General features: G+C 43.0%; 1 protein-coding gene across 6 annotated transcripts in view; it reads left to right on the top strand.

Annotated features, from left to right (window-relative positions):
• Positions 1-18,247, top strand: part of Parn (poly(A)-specific ribonuclease (deadenylation nuclease)) — a 130,235-nt gene that overhangs the window by 192 nt on the left and 111,796 nt on the right. For 2 of the 6 annotated variants that reach the window (NM_001358452.1, NM_028761.3), the window contains exons 2-10: positions 396-473; positions 2,026-2,105; positions 3,119-3,186; positions 3,270-3,351; positions 11,031-11,091; positions 13,414-13,558; positions 15,297-15,362; positions 16,171-16,209; positions 17,330-17,372. In NM_001358452.1, coding sequence (NP_001345381.1) covers positions 396-473; positions 2,026-2,105; positions 3,119-3,186; positions 3,270-3,351; positions 11,031-11,091; positions 13,414-13,558; positions 15,297-15,362; positions 16,171-16,209; positions 17,330-17,372 — 662 coding nt within the window. Of the gene's footprint in view, positions 1-2; positions 134-395; positions 474-2,025; positions 2,110-3,118; positions 3,187-3,269; positions 3,352-11,030; positions 11,092-13,413; positions 13,559-15,296; positions 15,363-16,170; positions 16,210-17,329; positions 17,373-18,247 lie in introns of those variants that run through there. The other 4 variants (XM_006522652.3, XM_030249305.1, NM_001358453.1 and 1 more) reach the window with 4 other exon arrangements.

The raw sequence follows: 18,247 nt of genomic DNA, 5'->3' as shown, positions 1-18,247 counted from the left end.
GTGTCCGCCGCACAACCCCCATCCCTGTCCTCAAGCCCACCTAGCGTGCTAGGCCCAGACCTCTCGAGTTTAGCGGGGCCCGGGACAAGTCAGTCCCGCCGGGCAATACTTCCTCTGAAAAGCGGTGCTGCTGGTGGGACTTGTCGCTCTGCAAAGCGTGCACCTTTGGCATCCATGCCTTTCTTTTCCCTGCTCACCTGCTCAGGGCTAGCCCTTTTCAGTCGTGCATACTTTATCTAGTGACCCCTGGAGGAGGTGTCCCTTGTGGTCCTTGAACACTTATTCCGCTTCTCCGATGCCCCGGGAGCTCCTCCGGCCCTTTCTCCCATCTCCCTTTAGTTGGTGGGCAGGAAGGCAGGCCACCTGTTCTGAGCCTTTTCTTGGTTTCTCTGCAGATTTTAAGATTAATCTTCACAAAGTGTACCAGGCCATAGAGGAGGCTGACTTCTTCGCCATCGATGGGGAGTTTTCAGGTATCACTCCCTTGAAAGCTCTGGGCTTACACCTTGTATTGCAAAGGCTCCCTGCCTCCTTCCTCACTGGTCATGGCAAAAGCCTGGGAGAGATGTGGTTTTGTGGTTGGTCAGGGCGTGAGATTTTTGGATAGAGATTATGGTTCTGGTGCTGTTTAAACTAATTTAGGTGTATATGGTTAAAAAGCAGGGGGTTTAGGTTGAGGTCTTTTTCCTGTGACAAAATACACCTATCCAAGTTTATCATTTCGAAATGCACACACTACACACACACACAAATATGTATATGTATATGATGAGTGGAGGCCAGAGGTTGTTTTTGGGTAGCTTATGTTTAAAATAAGTTTTCAACGTGTTTCTCTTGTTGAATCTAGAGCTGGGTATTTTACTAAGATGGCTGGCCAGCAGGCCCCCCGAATCTGTCTCTCCTACAAGATCCATGCTGGGGTTACAGGTGCCAGGATGACAGCTGTGGGGTCCTGTTACTGTGTGCTGACATGCTCAGTTTTTATATGGTGAAGGTCCAAACTCAGGTCCTCGTGTTTGCATGGCAAGCACTTTACGCTTCAAGACATTTCCTAGCTCTATTGCATTTGTTCTTAAGTGGTTTTGGAATTTGGTAGCATTAACTACACTCATGTTGCTGTCCAGCTGGTATCCTCCAGTTCTGGATTTTTTTTTTTTTTTCTTTTTTGGTTTTTTGAGACAGGGTTTCTCTGTATAGCCCTGGCTGTCCTGGAACACACTCTGTAGACCAGGCTGGCCTCGAACTCAGAAATCCGCCTACCTCTGCCTCCCAAGTGCTGGGATCAAAGGCGTGCGCCACCACGCCCGGCTTTTTCTATCTTAAATAGATAACTACTCATGGAATTATTCTATTACTCCCTTTAGCCTCTACCAGCCATCATTTGTCTTTGATTGTGACCACTCTAGACACATCATGTAAGAGGAAACCTATAGTATTGTGAGACTGGCCAGGGCTGTACTTAGACGACAAATAAGGATATTACTTAATGCTTTAGTACAAGTCTTCCTTGGTTAGCTCAGTAGACCCACATGTGCTACGTATGCGTTTAAGTATGTGTACACACATGTGCATGAATAGATGCTGGAGTTCAACACTGAATGCTTTTCCTCAACCACACTCTATTTTTTGAGGCAGTGTCTCAACCTGCAATGCACCTGGTCGCCCAGTGTGCTTCAGGGATCCGCTGCTCTCGGCAGTGCTGCACGGAGCTGTTTGCATGGGTTCTAGGGATTCCAGTTCAGGTCCTCACGCTTACACAGCAAGCAGTTTGCTGACTGAGCCATCTCTCCATCCTGTAATTATGATTTCTCTGTGAATGTAAGAATCCAGCCTAGGCCCTCATGTGCAAGGCAAGCAAGCACTTCTACCAGTGAACTACACCCACAGCACAGATGAATGTTAATTTTTAAAAAGTGTGATACAGGCACTTTGAATTAATTTTAACTAATGGGAATATGAATAAGCACTGGAGACTGACACACTAGCATTTATGAAGCAGCCTAATATCTGTTTTTTATGATCTAGGAATCAGCAATGGACCCTCAGTAACAGCATTAACAAGTGGTTTTGACACCCCAGAAGAGAGATATCAGAAGCTTAAAAAGGCAAGTGGGTATTCTCAAAAGCCCTTTCCTTTCTCCTGTGGCTCCTCTTGCTACTGAATTACAGAAAGGCGGAATCATTAAATTTACACTTGCATGTTTTCTAAGTGAGGTGCATCTTTTCAAATCTAGCCAGAAAGTTACATTTTAGTGATGTTTAAAAAAAATAACAAAATGATTGTTTATTGTTCTCTGAAAGACATTCTGGGGAAGGGCTATTACCTTTGAATATTAATTCAATATGTAGGAAATAAGTATGATGTAGTTGAAAGGATCAGTATTGGCTCAGAAGCCCCCAGACCAAGCTCGCAACACACAGGACATGTTTTTGCCCCAGAGGAATAAGAGATAAACATAAGAGAGGGAGGACAAGGGAGAAGGGAAAGGGGGCAGAGAGATGGGGCAGGGGTATTTGTATGGAGGAACAAAAGGCTGCCTCTGGATAGAGAGGAGACAGACATAGTCCATAGGTAAATGAGGGTTTTTAAAGGTAAAAGGGGAAACCTCATGTTAGGGTGAGGTGGTTTATTTAATTGGGCATGTTAATTAGGTGAGCCAAAGGGGCTTTTGGTTGCTGGACTTCAAAACTGATAATTGGACCTTGGTAGTCAGTCACAGGAGGATGAAGTGGTCAAATAAGGGAATAGATCTTGGTAGTTAGCTTTAGGAATATAAACTAATGGTTTTTAGTGAGGCAGAGGGAATAGAGACAGGCAAGGCCTGCCAGAGCCAGTTTACCCTCTGGAGTTGACTAGTGTCCTTTCAGTAGTTTTAGTAATTTGGAAATATGCCTGATAATATGCTCTGATGATGAAAGTTGAGTTCTTAATTGTGAATGCAATTGAGAACTGTGTGCACATGGATAAAACTGTGGTACATAGCCTGCCCAGTGTTTTCCGTCAGAAGGGTTCTGCTATGGTTATGCTGAGAGGCCCAGAAAACCACCAGCTTGAGAACACTTGTTCACGTGAGAAACCTGGCTCTCCTGTGTCTGATGTTTTATTTCCCTTTTCCAGCATTCCATGGACTTTTTGCTGTTTCAGTTTGGCCTTTGTGCTTTTAAGTATGACCACACAGATTCCAAGTAGGTTAAGTTAGTGGGTGGTGGGACTTCCTAAGATGTCTCCTGATGTCACCCCTGAGTGTCTTTTTCTTTTCTTTTCCCAGGCATGTAACGAAGTCATTTAACTTCTATGTTTTCCCCAAGCCTTTCAGTAGGTCCTCACCAGATGTCAAGTTTGTTTGCCAGGTTAGTGGTGGATCCTTTTCTGTTTGTGAATTGTTGTTGGGATGGAGTGGAAATGTAGAATTGTTTTAGATCATCTCTTGGAGCTGTGGGCCAGTTCCCAGAGTCAGTCAGCATGAATGATCCCTGTGTTCCATTCCCAGCACCACACAGTGGGACATGCCTGTGATTCGGCCTTGGGAAGGATGCAGAGTTAGAGTTGAATCAGAAACCATCCTTGACAGTGTAGGGAGTTTGAGGGCAGTCTGGACTATATGATGCCCCATCTTAAAAACAAACAACCCCAAACCCTCCCCCGAAAACAAACAAAAAGATTTAGGCTTTGGGTAAATTATCTCACCTATCAGACCTTCACTTTTAGGTTTTTAAATTAATGACATTGTTATCTCTATTTCGTAATGTTATGAGATAGACTATAGATAGGTAGATAGAAATTAGATCATGAACTTTAGTATTTATTAATAAATAGTTAATATTATTTATTTATTGGTTTTGTTTTTTCGAGACAGGGTTTCTCTGTGTAGCCCTGGCTGTCCTGGAACTCACTCTGTAGACCAGGTTGGCCTCGAACTCAGAAATCCCCCTGCCTCTGCCTCCCAAGTGCTGGGATTAAAAGCGTGCGTCACCACTGCCTGGCTTAATATTTATAATTAATAAATATATTTACAATCAACAAGCTCATACTATTATGTCATAATTATATTAAAATAATTATACTTATACTAAATAATTAGTAAATTATTTATTACTAAAGCTGCGCTGGGGAGCTTGATGGTCCAGAGGGACTCCGTTTGGGACTTCCACTGCTCTCCTCTGCATGGAGCCCTACTTCAGGCCCCACAGACTTCTCCTTCCTTCATTGTTTTTGTTCCTTCCCAAGGATGGAGCTTTGTTTTCCGAAAGAGTCAAATTTTTTTGTTTTGTTTTGTTTTTTTGTTTTTTGAGACAGGGTTTCTCTGTGTAGCCCTGGTTGTCCTGGAACTCACTCTGTAGACCAGGCTGGCCTCATACTCACAAACAACTGCCTTTGCCTCCAAAGTGCTGGGTTTAAATGCTTGCACCACTGGCCCGCTAAGAGTCTCAAACTTCAAAGCCTGGGTCCTCTCCCGAGTCACTAGTTAGGAAACAGAAGGTGGACAAGACACATTTTTGAGGAGAGATGCAGGGAAGCTTTCCCTTACACTCTTGTGGTAGCTGCCTTGGCAGACGCTGCTCAAATAGTTTCCACTCTGCTTGCTTGATTCTTTGTTGTCATGGATAAGGAGAGTAAACATGCGGGTGTATGATAGAGGGATTGCCTCTTCTCCCATGCTACCGCAGCCTAGCTTCTCTCCACACAGTAACATCGGTGCATCTCAGTCTGCACCCTTTTTGCCATGAAAGTGGTGCTGTAGCTGTGGGACCCCAGAGCACAGAGTCCCGAGCACTTTCTTCCTAAAGTGACAAGACAAGGGCTGAGCCTGTAGCTTAGTAGGGAGAGTGCTTGCCTAGCAGGCAGCAGTTACTGGATTACCAGTGCTTGCATAAACTGGCCATGGTGGTACATGCTCACAATCCCAGACCTGGGGAGTTAGGGAAGCTGACCAGAAGGTCAGGGCATCCTTAGCTACACAACAAATTTTGAGGCCAGCCAAGCTATACAAAACTCTGTCTCGAAAAGCAAACATAGTAACCAAAATGTGCATACTGTTACTTTAAAATAATGAAAGACACAAATCATGATACGGAGAGATAATTGAATACGTGGGAACAAAAGGGAAAAATGAAGGTAATTTTGTTCTTTCAACCCTGCCTGACTGGCCTGGAACTTGGTAGAATAGGCTGTCCTCAAACTCATAGTCCTTTCTCGACTCTACTTTCTGGGTCCTAGAGTTAAAGGTGTGAGCCATCACACCTGGCTGCTTTTTTAGTTTTTAAAGGACAGATTATCACTTCATAACTAAAGCTAGGGTTATAGATCCAGATCATGTTTATTTTGGTCTTTTAGATAGTTTTCTTAAGTTATTATATAAGCAATAGTTATTTCCTTTGCTCTTTTTATTTACTTTAATGGTTCTACTATGTGGATATGGGGTCTAGGGCCGCATGCGTATACAAGGATGCCTCTACTAGGTCATCATATCTCTGACCTGAAACTTCCTTTTTCCTGGAATCAGATACTAACTATTTACAAGATAACCTCATTGTAGAATACTTAAACAGTGTTTGTTCAGTTGGGGGGAAATTGGCTCAGTTTGGAAACTTCTTTGGATAGAGTTATTTTCAGAAGTAACAATAGTGCCGGGCGTGGTGGCACACGCCTTTAATCCCAGCACTCGGGAGGCAGAGGCAGATGGATTTCTGAGTTCGAGGCCAGCCTGGACTACAAAGTGAGTTCCAGGACAGCCAGGGCTATACAGAGAAACCCTGTCTCAAAAAAAAAAAAAAAAACAAAAAAAGAAGTAACAATTGTTAGTGGGTTAGAAGTCTGTCTGTCTGTCTGTCTGTCTGTCTGTCTATCTATCTATCTATCTATCTACCTATAGACAAGGCTTCAACTTTGTAGCCCTGGATGGCCTGGAACTGTTTATGTATAGTCTTGCTGGCCTTGAATTTAAGAGACCCTCCCCCCCAATTTCCCACCCCCTTTCCCGTGTGTCTCCCAAGCACTGGGATTAAAGGCATGCACCACTACACCCAGCACAAGAACAATTATTTAAAATGAGGATACTATAATTTTGGTCCAGGATTAATAATATATAAAAACAGGGATTCAGTGAGATGCCTTAGGTAGTGTTCTGGCTAGTCTTTGTTTTGAGACATAGTGTCACAGTGTAGTCAGGTTGCTCTTCCTCACTGTCAGCCAGGCTGACCACTAAATTGTAATTCTCCAGTCTCACACTCCTTAGAACTGGCATTTAGGAAATAAACTGAGGCCGATTAGAAGAGCTCCAGCCATTGTATGAGCTGTGACACAGCAACATGTGGGATATTCATCCAGGTGCTCTTTAAGGAAGATGATATTCTTGGAGGTATTCCTGAGGTAGATGCCTCAAATGCAAATTAAAATGCTGCTTTTTTTTTTAAGAAAATTATTTTAAAACTTTTTTTAAAAATTATTGTACTAGTTACTTTTTTTTTTTTTGGTTTTTCGAAACAGGGTTTCTCTGTATAGCCCTGGCTGTCCTGGAACTCACTCTGTAGACCAGGCTGGCCTCAAACTCAGAAATCTGCCTACCTCTGCCTCCCAATTGCTGGGATTAAAGGTGTGCACCACCACTGCCTGGCTACTTTCTTTTTACTGTGATAAATCCATGACTAGGGCTGGAGAGGTAGCCCAGGAGTGTTTAAGAGCACTGTCTGCTCTTCAGAGTCTTCAGATTCAATTCCCAGCAGTTGTGAGCTGCCTCAAGAATATACATGCATGTATGTGCAGGTGTGTACTTGGGTACCCGTGTGTACGTAAGTACTTGTGCTTACCACAGTGCACTCAAGGAGGTCAGAGGACAACTTGTGACAGTGCTCTCTTTATCTACCGTGTGGTTCCTAGGGATTGAACTCAGGTCATTAGACTTGTTAGTAAGACCTGCTGAGCCATCTTCCCGGCCCAGTTCCTGGGCTTTGGTCTGGAAGAGCAAAGGGACAGACAGAGAAAGGTGTAGCCTTGGTGTGTGAGCTCGTAAGTCATTTGAATGAGATGAATGTGTCTTTGGACTGCCCAGTTGTTGAGAGCAGGCCAGCTGGCCCTGGGCAGGCCTCGTGAAGATTGCACACAAGGACACACAAGGATTGTACACACAAGGCCTCTTGAAGATTGTACAAGGACGGCTTTGAGTATTTGGTTCTTCTGCCTTAGCCTGCTTCCCGGGTGCTGGTGTCGCTTGTGTCCTAGGGATGGAACTCCCGGGCCATGCTTGTCGAGTATGGACTCAGCCAAACCGAGTGTCCTTAGCCCTACAGAGCAGGCTGTCTCTTGACTTTTTCCCTGTTTTCTCTTCTTATTAAGGAATACATAAGATTGACTGATTGTTAACATCAGAGGATTAGTTGGGTGGGTGTGGTGATGCTAGCTAGCCTTTAATCCCTGCAATCTAGTACTAGTGCTTGGAGGCAAAGACAGGTAGATCTGGCTGGCAAGATGGCTTAGCAGGTAAGAGCACTGATTGCTCTTCCAAAGGTCCTGAGTTCAAATCTCAGAAACTACATGGTGCCTTTCAACCACCCATAATGAGATCTGATGCCCTCTTCTGGTGTGTCTGAAGTCAGCTACAGTGTACTTATGTATATTAATAAATAAATCTTTATTTAAAAAAAAAAGGCAGGTAAATCTTGTAGTTTGAGGTTAGCCTGGTCAAAATAAGGAGTATGGGCCAGCCAGAGCTACATAGTGAGACACTGTGTCCAAAAACAAAACAAAACAAAACAACCAACCCCTCAAGATTTAAATTGTCATGCATAATGAGACATACTAGGGTCTCATACATGATAAGTAAACACCTTATAAACTGAACTATCCCCTTGGCCCTAAAGTTGTTGTTTGCTTGTTTTATTTAAAAGTCTACAAATACAGACTCTGGGGAGATAGCTGAGGGGGGGATATCAATTCCCCTAGAACCATTGGAAAATTAGGAAATGCCAACCACAATGTGTAATTCCATGATCACTCATTGAGACAGGTGAGTTCTGGGGCTAGGTGTTTGCTGGCTAGTCAGTCTGGCTGAAAAGACAAGGATTCAATGAGAGACCATATCTCAAAAATTAAGGTTGAGAGTAATTGAGGAAAATACTCAGTGTTGACCTCAAGCCTCCACATATGGTTGCCTGGGTGAATTGAGTGCCCCTGTGCACACGTGTATGCACCACATACAGTCAAGTGCATACATAAACACAGCCACGTAGAGAATGGTATGAAAATACAAATACGTATAGGTGTGTGCGCCCTTTTCCACATACTATGCACATGCATGCACGGGTGCAAACGCACACCTACCCACTCACCCACCCACACATCTATAGAGCTGTGCTGTACAAAGGAGTTAGGTGCTAGAGTGTGAGTAGATTAAAGCTATGCCCCAATCACCCTCAAATTATATGTGACCTGAAGGCAGAACAATGTTTCCTTGAAAATTAAATGCTTAATACTGAGCTGCTAGGTAAGGTGTGGAGGAGCGAGCTGCCGAATGCTATATTTGTGTGGTAGAGAGAAACAACAATATTTATATGCTTTCTGAGTTCTTTTCATTTCCTCCACCTTCTCTTTCTCTCTGTGTTTTCTGAGACATGGTCCCATATAGTCCAGGCTGATTTCAGAATTACCAAGTAGCTAGGAGGACCTTGAACTTTTTGCTCCTTTTGTTAGATGTATCACAAATCTGCTTTTGTCTTTAATAATGGTAAAATAATTATGTGTATATAAAAGAATTTCTTGGAATAAATGTCATTGTGATTTATTTCCTAGTAAATGGTTGATTTGTCTACCTACTTTATATGACTATACATGAGGTCATGTGAAACTCCTTGGATGAGAGGGGGGTTTCTAGTGGAAAAGTTCGAGCAGCTTCGGTTTGGCCCCTGGTAGTCAAACCGTGAATCTAGGTCCCTCTCATTTGCCTACAGAGGAGTGTTTATATGAATGTACAAGACTATAGGGAACCAGAGCAGCTGCAATAGTGTTCTCTTTCCTTGCTTTGAGGGGCTTCAGAATTTGGCTAAACTGGTACAGTCCTCAAAATTACTTACTCAGTTTTAATACATCTTCTTGAATCTTTCAGCTTCTTCTAGGTACAGTATGTATTTGCTTCCTCAGGCTTGCTTAGTTAGGGATTTTGTTTCTGGATCTTGAAGATTAAGACTATCCAACTGGCCAGGTCTGGTGGCACAGGCCTCTCATCCCAGCTACTCAGGAAGCCGAGGCAGGGAGGAACAAGAGCTCAGTCTATCACTGGGTACAGAGTGAGTTCAAAGCTGTCTTTGACAACTCAGTGAGACCTTGTCTGAAAACAAAACAACTCAAAACACCAAAAGCAGAATGCGGAGGGTACAGCTCTGTGGTAGAGCACTTGCATAGTGTGTGCGCAGCCCTGGGCTTAATCCCACCTCTCAGAAACAGAACCTGAGAGAACATTGAGAGGGTGGGATTGTAATTCATTTGGTAGAGTGCTTTTGTAGAATGAATGAAGCTTTGGAGTCCATCCCCAGTACCCAGAGACGGGGTGTGGTTGTGCACAGCTGCAATTTCAGTACTCAGTGGAGGCAGGAGGATGAGGTAGTTCAAGGCTTCATGAGGCCATGTCTAAAAAACCAACATAAACCAGGATGAGACAAAAGAAAACAATATCCAATTATGATTTTAGGCCTTCAGGGCTGGTAACACTTCTGAGTGGGTTAGAATGCAAAGGTGAAAGGAGAGAACCAGCTCTACAGGTACACACACACACACACACATACACACACACACAGACACACACACACACACACAGACACACACACACACACACACACACACACACACACATACACATACACATACACACACACAGACACATACACACACACAGACACACAGAGACACACATACACACACACACACAGACACACACACACATACACACACACACAGACACACATACACATACACACACACAGACACATACACACACACAGACACACACACAGACACACATACACACACACACACAGACACACACACATACACACATACAGACACACACACAGACACACATACACACACACACACAGACACACACACACATACACACACACAGACACACATACACATACACACACACAGACACATACACACACACAGACACACACACACAGACACACACACACACACACAGACACACATACACACACACACAGACACACATACACATACACACACACAGACACATACACACACACAGACACACACACAGACACACATACACACACACACACAGACACACACACACATACACACACTAGTGCCCATGTACTACTACTAATAAGATATGGGCCTTTTGTATCCAAGTCAGTATAGAGGTTTATGAATGTACACTACTTCTGTTTACAGCCTCACAGTCAGTGTAGCAGCAAGATGGCAGGGGCCTCCTGCTATTGGGGAATTAGCTGTCTACTCAGTGAATTTTTTTAAAGAAATTATTTTTTATTTTTCATATATGAGTACACTGTACAGATGGTTGTGAGCTACCATGTGGTTGCTGGAAATTGAACTCAGGACCTCTGGAATAGCAGTCAGTGTTCTTAACCGCTGAGCCATCTTTCCAGCCCTTACTCAGTGAATGTTTAACAAATTTTATTTTATTTATTTATTTATTTTCTGAGACAGGGTTTCTGTATAGCCCTGGCTGTCCTGGACTTACTCTGTAGACCAGGCTGGCCTCGAACCCAGAAATCAGCCTGCCTATGCCTTCCAAGTGCTGGGATTAAAGGCATGTGCCACCACTGCCTGGCTTAACAAATTTTATAACACAAAGAATGTTTTATAAAGCTACTAAGGGGGAGAACTTAAGTGGTGTTTTAAGTAAACGAACAGTCCCAGAAGCTATGGCTAAAGAGTGTCTTCTGACTTTTGGCCTGCTTTCTTGTTGGGTTGTCATGGTTTCATGTCTGCATTATGTCTCTGCTGGCCTAAGGATTGCCTCAAGTCTCACTGATGTGTGTGTTGTCTGTTTCAGAGCTCCAGCATTGACTTCCTGGCGAGCCAAGGATTTGACTTTAATAAAGTGTTTTGCAGTGGTAAGACTGTCTATGTGACTTAGCTTTGTAGTTGATAAACCTTCAAAATCCTTCAGAAGTAAATCTCATTTTGCTTGAGAATTGCCAATTTTTAAGATTTATTTATTTTTATTTATATGAGTACACTGCAGCTGTCTTCAGACACACCAGAAGAGGGCATCAGATCCCGTTACAGATGGTTGTGAGCCACTGTGTGGTTGCTGGGAATTGAACTCAGGACCTCTGGAAAAAGCCTTCTTATTTTATTAATTTTCAATTTAATATGTAGACCAGGCTTGTCTCACAATTGCTATGTAGTTCAAGGATGACCTTAGTTTTCTTTTTGTTTTGAGACAGTGACAGTTTTCATGGGCAGGACTGGTGTTACTGACATGTGCTGTCCCACCTGGCTTCTCTGGAGGTTCCTGGGGCTCCACAATCACCCCTCAGGCTTTCATAGGAGGCATTTAACAGATTGAGCTATCTTCCTCAACCTCTGTTTTTTGTTTTTTATTAAAAATTTTTTTGCATTAGATTTTGTCTGTGCATATGCCACTTATGTGCGGGCACCCACAGAGCTCAGAGGAGGATGCACTCAGGCACTCTGGAAGAACAGCAGGTGCTCATAACTGCTTCAGCTCCACTCTGTTTTTGTAAACCTTGAAACTTCTGAGCTGATCAGGAGAGTAGATAGCATTTCCTTGGATGATAATGTGGCATCTTAAACTGTGACTTGATTGGGCTTGTTCATTCGACCTGTGTAGGATTTAGTCACTTCTGAGTCCAAATGTGGGAATGTTTTCTAGCTTCTGCCTGTGTGACAGGTGCATGCAATTCTTAACAACGTATATACAGTGTTCTGGTCTTTGGTCACAGTACTCCCTTGTCCATTACTGTAGCTCTTACAGTTAGAGACACCTCATGGGGAGAGGTGTGGTCTGTGTAGTTGGCATGATTGTAATGGCTCACCTTTGGGGATATGGGATTGGACAGCATGTTGAGGAGAGATGTGGCTTCCTCATGTCCCGTCCTCATTGCAGAGCATGAGGCTTCGTTATCAGGGAGGTGACTATCAGCTCTTTGTAGAATGGTGGTGTTGGAATGTTGGATAATTGGACATAGTGGAATGACTTTCCTTTCCCTTAAATGTTTTGAGAGTGGAGGTGCCAGGGAGTGGTAAGTCAGTGGAAGAGTGCTTGTCATCATATGCGAGACTGGGTCTCTGCCTTACTATTGCAAAAAGAAAAGGGAGAAAAAAAAGAAAAGAATATTTGAGAATCAGATGTGGTAGTGGCTGCCAGCCATCCCAGTAGTTGGGAATCTGAGGTAGGTGTATTGCCAAGTTCAGTGCCAGCCCTGGCTACAGGGCGAGAGGTGTTGTCTCAATAACTCTTCTGCTAGGAGTTCTTTGCAGGACTGCATCACCGGCTCATGACTGCCAGGCATTTCCCAGGAGCTTGATCTCTGTATGGCGGTGTTTGTATGCCTAGTGTGTATGTCTCTTTGCTCAGGGTGTCTTCAGCATCCAACAGAATGATCAGAAATGCCCATTTCTGTGCATTTTTGAGGAAATCATACTAAATTGGATTGATATTCTTGTCAGTTAACTTTAGCATCCACTGAGTATTTTTTTTTTCTGTTTGTCTGTTTTTCTTCTTTCTCCCTGCTCTGCATATCTTTCTTACTTGTCTTTTGACTTTTCTTCACAGTGGCCTTTTCTGTGTCTGATCAGAAGTTCCTTTTACTGAGGCAGGTTACCTCTGCCTGTTCCTTTATGCTCTCATCCATATGACTGAATGCACTTGCAAGCATATTTCACGATTATTTCTCAGTTGATTTTTTTTTTGCAGTATAGTTAAAATATGGTCTGTATATGATAGATTTCTCGCTAGTTAAAATTTTTGTATATAACCAGATGAAATAATGCACACCTTTGATCCTATCACTTGAGAGGCAGTGAATTTGAGGCTAGCCTTATCTACATAGTGAGTTCTAGGATAGCCAGGGCTACAAAGTAGGACCTGACTCAAAAGAATAAAGACAAACAAGTAGTTTAGTGTAAGGGCTGAACGCACAGCTCAGACGTTGAGAGGTTGCTGCTCTTGTAGAGTTCTGGAGTTCACTTCCCACCACCCACCATCTGGCAGATTGCAGATGCCCAGAACTCCAGATCCAGGGCCTCCAGTGCTCTCGTCTGATCTCTGGAGGGGCCTGCGTACAGGTTACAGGCACCTGCACAGAGGACAAATACACATACATATAAATAAAAATAAAAATTTCAAAATAATTTTGTGCTTGAAATTGTTATTTCTTCTAATTTATTCTTTTAAAAATTCTGTGTAGGGATTCCATATCTGAATCAGGAAGAAGAAAGGCAGCTGAGAGAGCAATTCGATGAAAAACGGTCTCAAGCCAATGGGGCAGGAGCTCTGGCAAAATGTCCTGTGACCATCCCTGAGGATCAGAAGAAGTTTATTGACCAAGTAATGTAAGTTCCTTAACTGACACGAGAGATGCACTAGGTGTGGACTGGGGGCTGTTGTACACTGGCAGCATCTGCAGGGACCTTGGTAGGTGTGATGTGAGAGGCAGGCTGTAATTGTGACCTATTGGAGGATGTCTGTCTTGCACTTGCTTTGTGTTTTACATGCACAGGTGTACACACAAGGTGATGCGAGCACCAGTGTCTGATTGTGGCAGGATTTCTGTCTTTGACACCAACCTGTGCTTCAAATGCAAAGGTGTTCACACAGTGTGAATGTGAGTTGCAGGCTTTAATTGTGCCATATCTGAATCCAGACAAGAACTGCACATTGTATCACATCTGGACCTGTCCCATGCTACTGGGCGGGTCTCAGCAGGTGGCAGATGTTTGGACTTACTCTCTTGTTACTGGGGTGGTCTCAGCAGGTGTGTAGATCTTCCTGGACCAAAGCTTGCTAGAATGTCTGTATATACTTGTTTATTGCAGTGAAGTCTTTGACAAACAGATGTGCTCTGGGAGGAGTATCTAGTCATGTATAGGGTAGCTACCAGTATAATAGCTTTATTAGAAAAGTCAAAATTATATTGCTAGTATTGGCGAATTCTTAATATACTTACAAATTCTGTGTATGTGTGAGTGGAATACATGCATGTATGTGTGGGTACACACATGAGGAGGTCAGAGAAGAAGGGGGGTTGGATATCCTGGATCTCTCTTTACTTTTTTACTTTGAGGCAAAAATTCTTCCTGAACCTGAAGTTTGAATCTTTTGGCTAGGTTGGCAGTCAGCATACCTTAATGATCCTCCTGCCTCTGCACTGCTCCCCACCACAGCACTGTGGTTATGACTCTTTGTTAAGCCATGCCTGGCTTGTGTTGGTGCTGGGATCTTCACTCACCCTTGTGGTTGTGACTCCTAACTAGGCTCTATAGCTCTAAAATTGATAAATTGTTTGAGAATTTGTTACAATTTTGCTAGTGTCATCAATAATTTCATCCAAAGATTATGTCAAAATATACCTGTTCTCTCTGGTTTTGATTATCTTTTTTTTGTTTGTTTGTTTGTTTTTGTTTTTTTTTGTTTTTCGAGACAGGGTTTCTCTGTATAGCCCTGGCTGTCCTAGAACTCACTCTGTAGACCAGGCTGGCCTCGAACTCAGAAATCCACCTGCCTCTGCCTCCCAAGTGCTGGGATCAAAGGCGTGTACCACCACTCCCAGCTTTGATTATCTTTTTCATTTGTTCAGAATGTATGGAAAGAGGACCTGTAAGCATAAGAAATATGTTCTTGGTGAGTGCTTGCATATGATCTATAAAGCCTAGGGTTTGGTCCCCAGCACTGCATGACTTGGGTATAGTGGCGCATAGCTATACTCGTGGCACTCAGCAGTTGGGAGGTAGAGGCAGGAGAATCAAAAGTTCAAACCATCCTCATTACATAGCAAGTTTGATGTCTTCTTGGGATATGTGACACTGTCTCAAAGGAAAAAAAAGGAAAAAAAAACTAGACTGCTTCTGTGTGTGTGTGTGTGTGTGTGTGTGTGTGTTAGAAATGGAAGTCCTGCCTCTGCTCATCTTTGACAAGTGCTCTGCCACTGGCTTCGCCCCCTGACAGTATTTACATTGCTTTTGAGTGGATCTGTTGCTGATTATTTTGAGTATAGGTTTTGAGGACAATCACTGTTCTGATCACTTCATCCATTCAAGGCACTGATGGTCATTGTCTGAATCTTATCATCAGAGAGAAGATAGAGGATTTCCTACAAAGTGAAGAGAAGAGGAGCCTGGAACTTGACCCATGCACTGGGTCAGTTGGCTTGTTTGTTGCAAGCATTCCTTTTTAGGAGAGGAGGACTTCTGCATTTGGATGCATATGGCTGTTGGTTTTCTTTGTTTGTTTGTTTGTTTGTTTGTTTGAGACAGGGTTTCTCTGTAACAAGCCTTGGCTATCCTGGACTCTCTTTGTAGACCAACAGATGCACCTGCCTCTGTTTCCTGAGTGCCGGGATTAAAGGCTTGTTTCATCACACCTGGCTTGGATGTGGTCTTTCTGTCACAGGTGTGTTCCTCAGCCTTGAATGCTAACTGTAGTACTGCCACAGCAGGGATGCTTGTCTTCTGAGGCTCAGAACAAATACTTTGTCTGCAACTTAGACTTTAGGCTACGCCCAGGAGCAGCACTGTTGGCCTGGAGGGTAGCTCAACAGACACAGGCTTCAGCAGAGGACTCACTGTCAGGCCACCTCTGTTCTTTCTCTACAGAGAAAAATACAAATCATCATGTGAGAGAGCAGCTGAGCCTCTCCCCTGCCTCCCTCTGGCGTGCTTCACAGAGGTGTCAGAGTGCAAGCGTCTGTTCTACACTCTCCATAAGGCTGCAGGAAGCAGTAGTTGATCATAATTTCTACCTATTCTCTAAAAGCAATGTAGTAACATTAAAATTTTGATGAAGACATATGATGAGTCAGTCCTTCTACCTCAGAAATGCCTGTGATGGTTGTCCATACCTGCCTGTTCTAGTGAGGGCTCTAAATTAAATCTTTCCCACCCACTGATTGATCAGTTAGGGTTCACCCCTAATAGTCTAAGCTCATTCCTTTTCTTTTGTTTTATAGGTTCCAAAGAAAACTTATTTATCAGACTTTGAGTTGGAAGTAAGTATTTGAATTAGCTATAAGAGTGCTCTCTACTCTTTAAGCTCTCACCTTTCTTACTCTCATCTCTAGCCTTCCTTCTCTCTCTCCCTCTTCCCCCTCCATGTGGCCATGGCTGGCCTCTCTCTATCTTTTTACCTTCTCTTTTTCTTTCTGCCTTTCTACAATAAAACTTTAAAACCATTTGAAAAAAAAGTGCTCTCTAGGACAGAACTTAATAAATTAAGTATAATCTTTGGTCCCATTGCTCTTTAGAGTTTTTCAGTTATGGGTCATGTGACGCTATCATGTCCCCTGGCAGTTCTTAAATTGACTACTCATTTAATTAATTTTCTGTTACCATTTGGTAGATGTCTTAAAACACGTAACTTCCTCTGTTCTCTATGTCTTCCTCTCTCACTCTTTCACACTAAACAAAACAAAACAAAAAAAAACTTAAAAAAAAAATCTGACAAGTGATGTGTACGTGAATAATTTTCATTCTATTTTTTTGTTTTCTTTTGAGACAGGGTTTCTTTGTGTAGTCCTGGCTGTCCTGGAAGCTGCTTCATAGACCAGGCTGGCCTCGAACTCACAGAGATCGGCCTGCCTCTGCCTCCCAATTTCCGGAAGGGAATAACTTTTAAACCAGACAGGGGAGGGCTCTGGGCTGTCTTGTCCAGCCTCCTCTCTTGTCTTATCCTTACATCTTTCTCTGTGCTATGTCTCTCTCCTCTTTGGCTGCTGCAAACACTAAGGCAAACTGAAGCCCAGCATCCCCCAACCCTTCTCTTAAGTCTACAGAGACTGTTACCACTTCAGTTACAAAGCAGGCATTTAGAAGTAAGATGACCTCCGTGGCAATGGGTTGACTGCATTATAAAATACCAAGCATTTTAGAAAGTGCTAAAACCCTAAAACGTTCACACAAAACTGGTAACATCCTTGTGCATTTGAGAGAAGAGGCAGGGAAATAGCAGCTGAGGTGTTGTAAGTTGGCTTATTTTAAAGTCTTTAGTGGTGATTGTCCCATTTTAGTAAAACTTTAGTTTACAGCCACATGGCAGCTTGTTGAATTCTTTGGGGATTTTAGCAGTCACTGAATCATGCACTGATGTGAGTTTTTCCTCTTTTCATTTAGGTATCCTAAAGGCATTCATGTTGAGACATTAGAGACTGACAAGGTAACCAAGAGTTATTCAGTGCCCACACTCAGCTAACAGTGACTCACTGAGGTGTTGATAGTTTTCACCTTTGTGCTGCCTTCCATGAGCTGTGACTTTGGCCAGCCACCTATCCTCTCTGAGCCTGATTTTCTCATTTGTATGGTGTGGCTAAGCATGATATTGTATGCTAATGTAGCTTATAGCTTTTAATTTTATTCGTATAAGTGGTTTGCCTGTGTGTAGTATGTGTACCATGTGCCTATGGGGGTCAGAAAAGAATTGGAGATATATGTGTTTGTAGGCTACCATGTAGTTGTAGGGAACTGAACTCAGGGCTTCTTCAAGAGCAGTCAGAGCCCTTAACTCACCTCCCCAACTCTATGATGATTCAGGCTAGTAGTGGTCTTGCCTTTAATCCCAGCATTCAGAAGCAGCTAGATCTCTGTGAGTTCCAGGCCAGCCTGGTCTAGATAGTGAGTTCCCGGACAGTTATGTAGAGATACTATGTTTCAAACAAAACAAACAAATGCCAGCCAAATATGATTATTTCGTGGATAAGTGGAAGTGAACTTTTTTTCCATTTGTAATATATACATTTATTGTAATCTTTTTTTAATTAAAGATTTATTTTTATTTTATGTGCATGAGTGTTTTGCCAGCACATATGTCTATGTGCTATGTGTGTACAGTGCCCACAGAAGCCAGAAAAGGGCATTGGGTTCCCTGGAACTAGAGTTACAGACAGTTGCTAGCTACCATGTGGTGCTGGGAATCAAACGGGTCCACTGGAAGAGCAGCCTTAGCTGTTATAGTAAATATTTAATCTCAGTTGGGGGTTTCTGCCTCACTTTGATCATTCTGTTCCCAGATAAAAGATACAAACCTTTTATATT

Source organism: Mus musculus, chromosome 16 (assembly GCF_000001635.26).
Source record: "Mus musculus strain C57BL/6J chromosome 16, GRCm38.p6 C57BL/6J".
Lineage (NCBI taxonomy): Eukaryota > Metazoa > Chordata > Mammalia > Rodentia > Muridae > Mus > Mus musculus.
The sequence above is the reverse complement of the archived record's forward strand: the minus strand, read 5'-3'. Positions and strand labels throughout refer to the sequence as shown.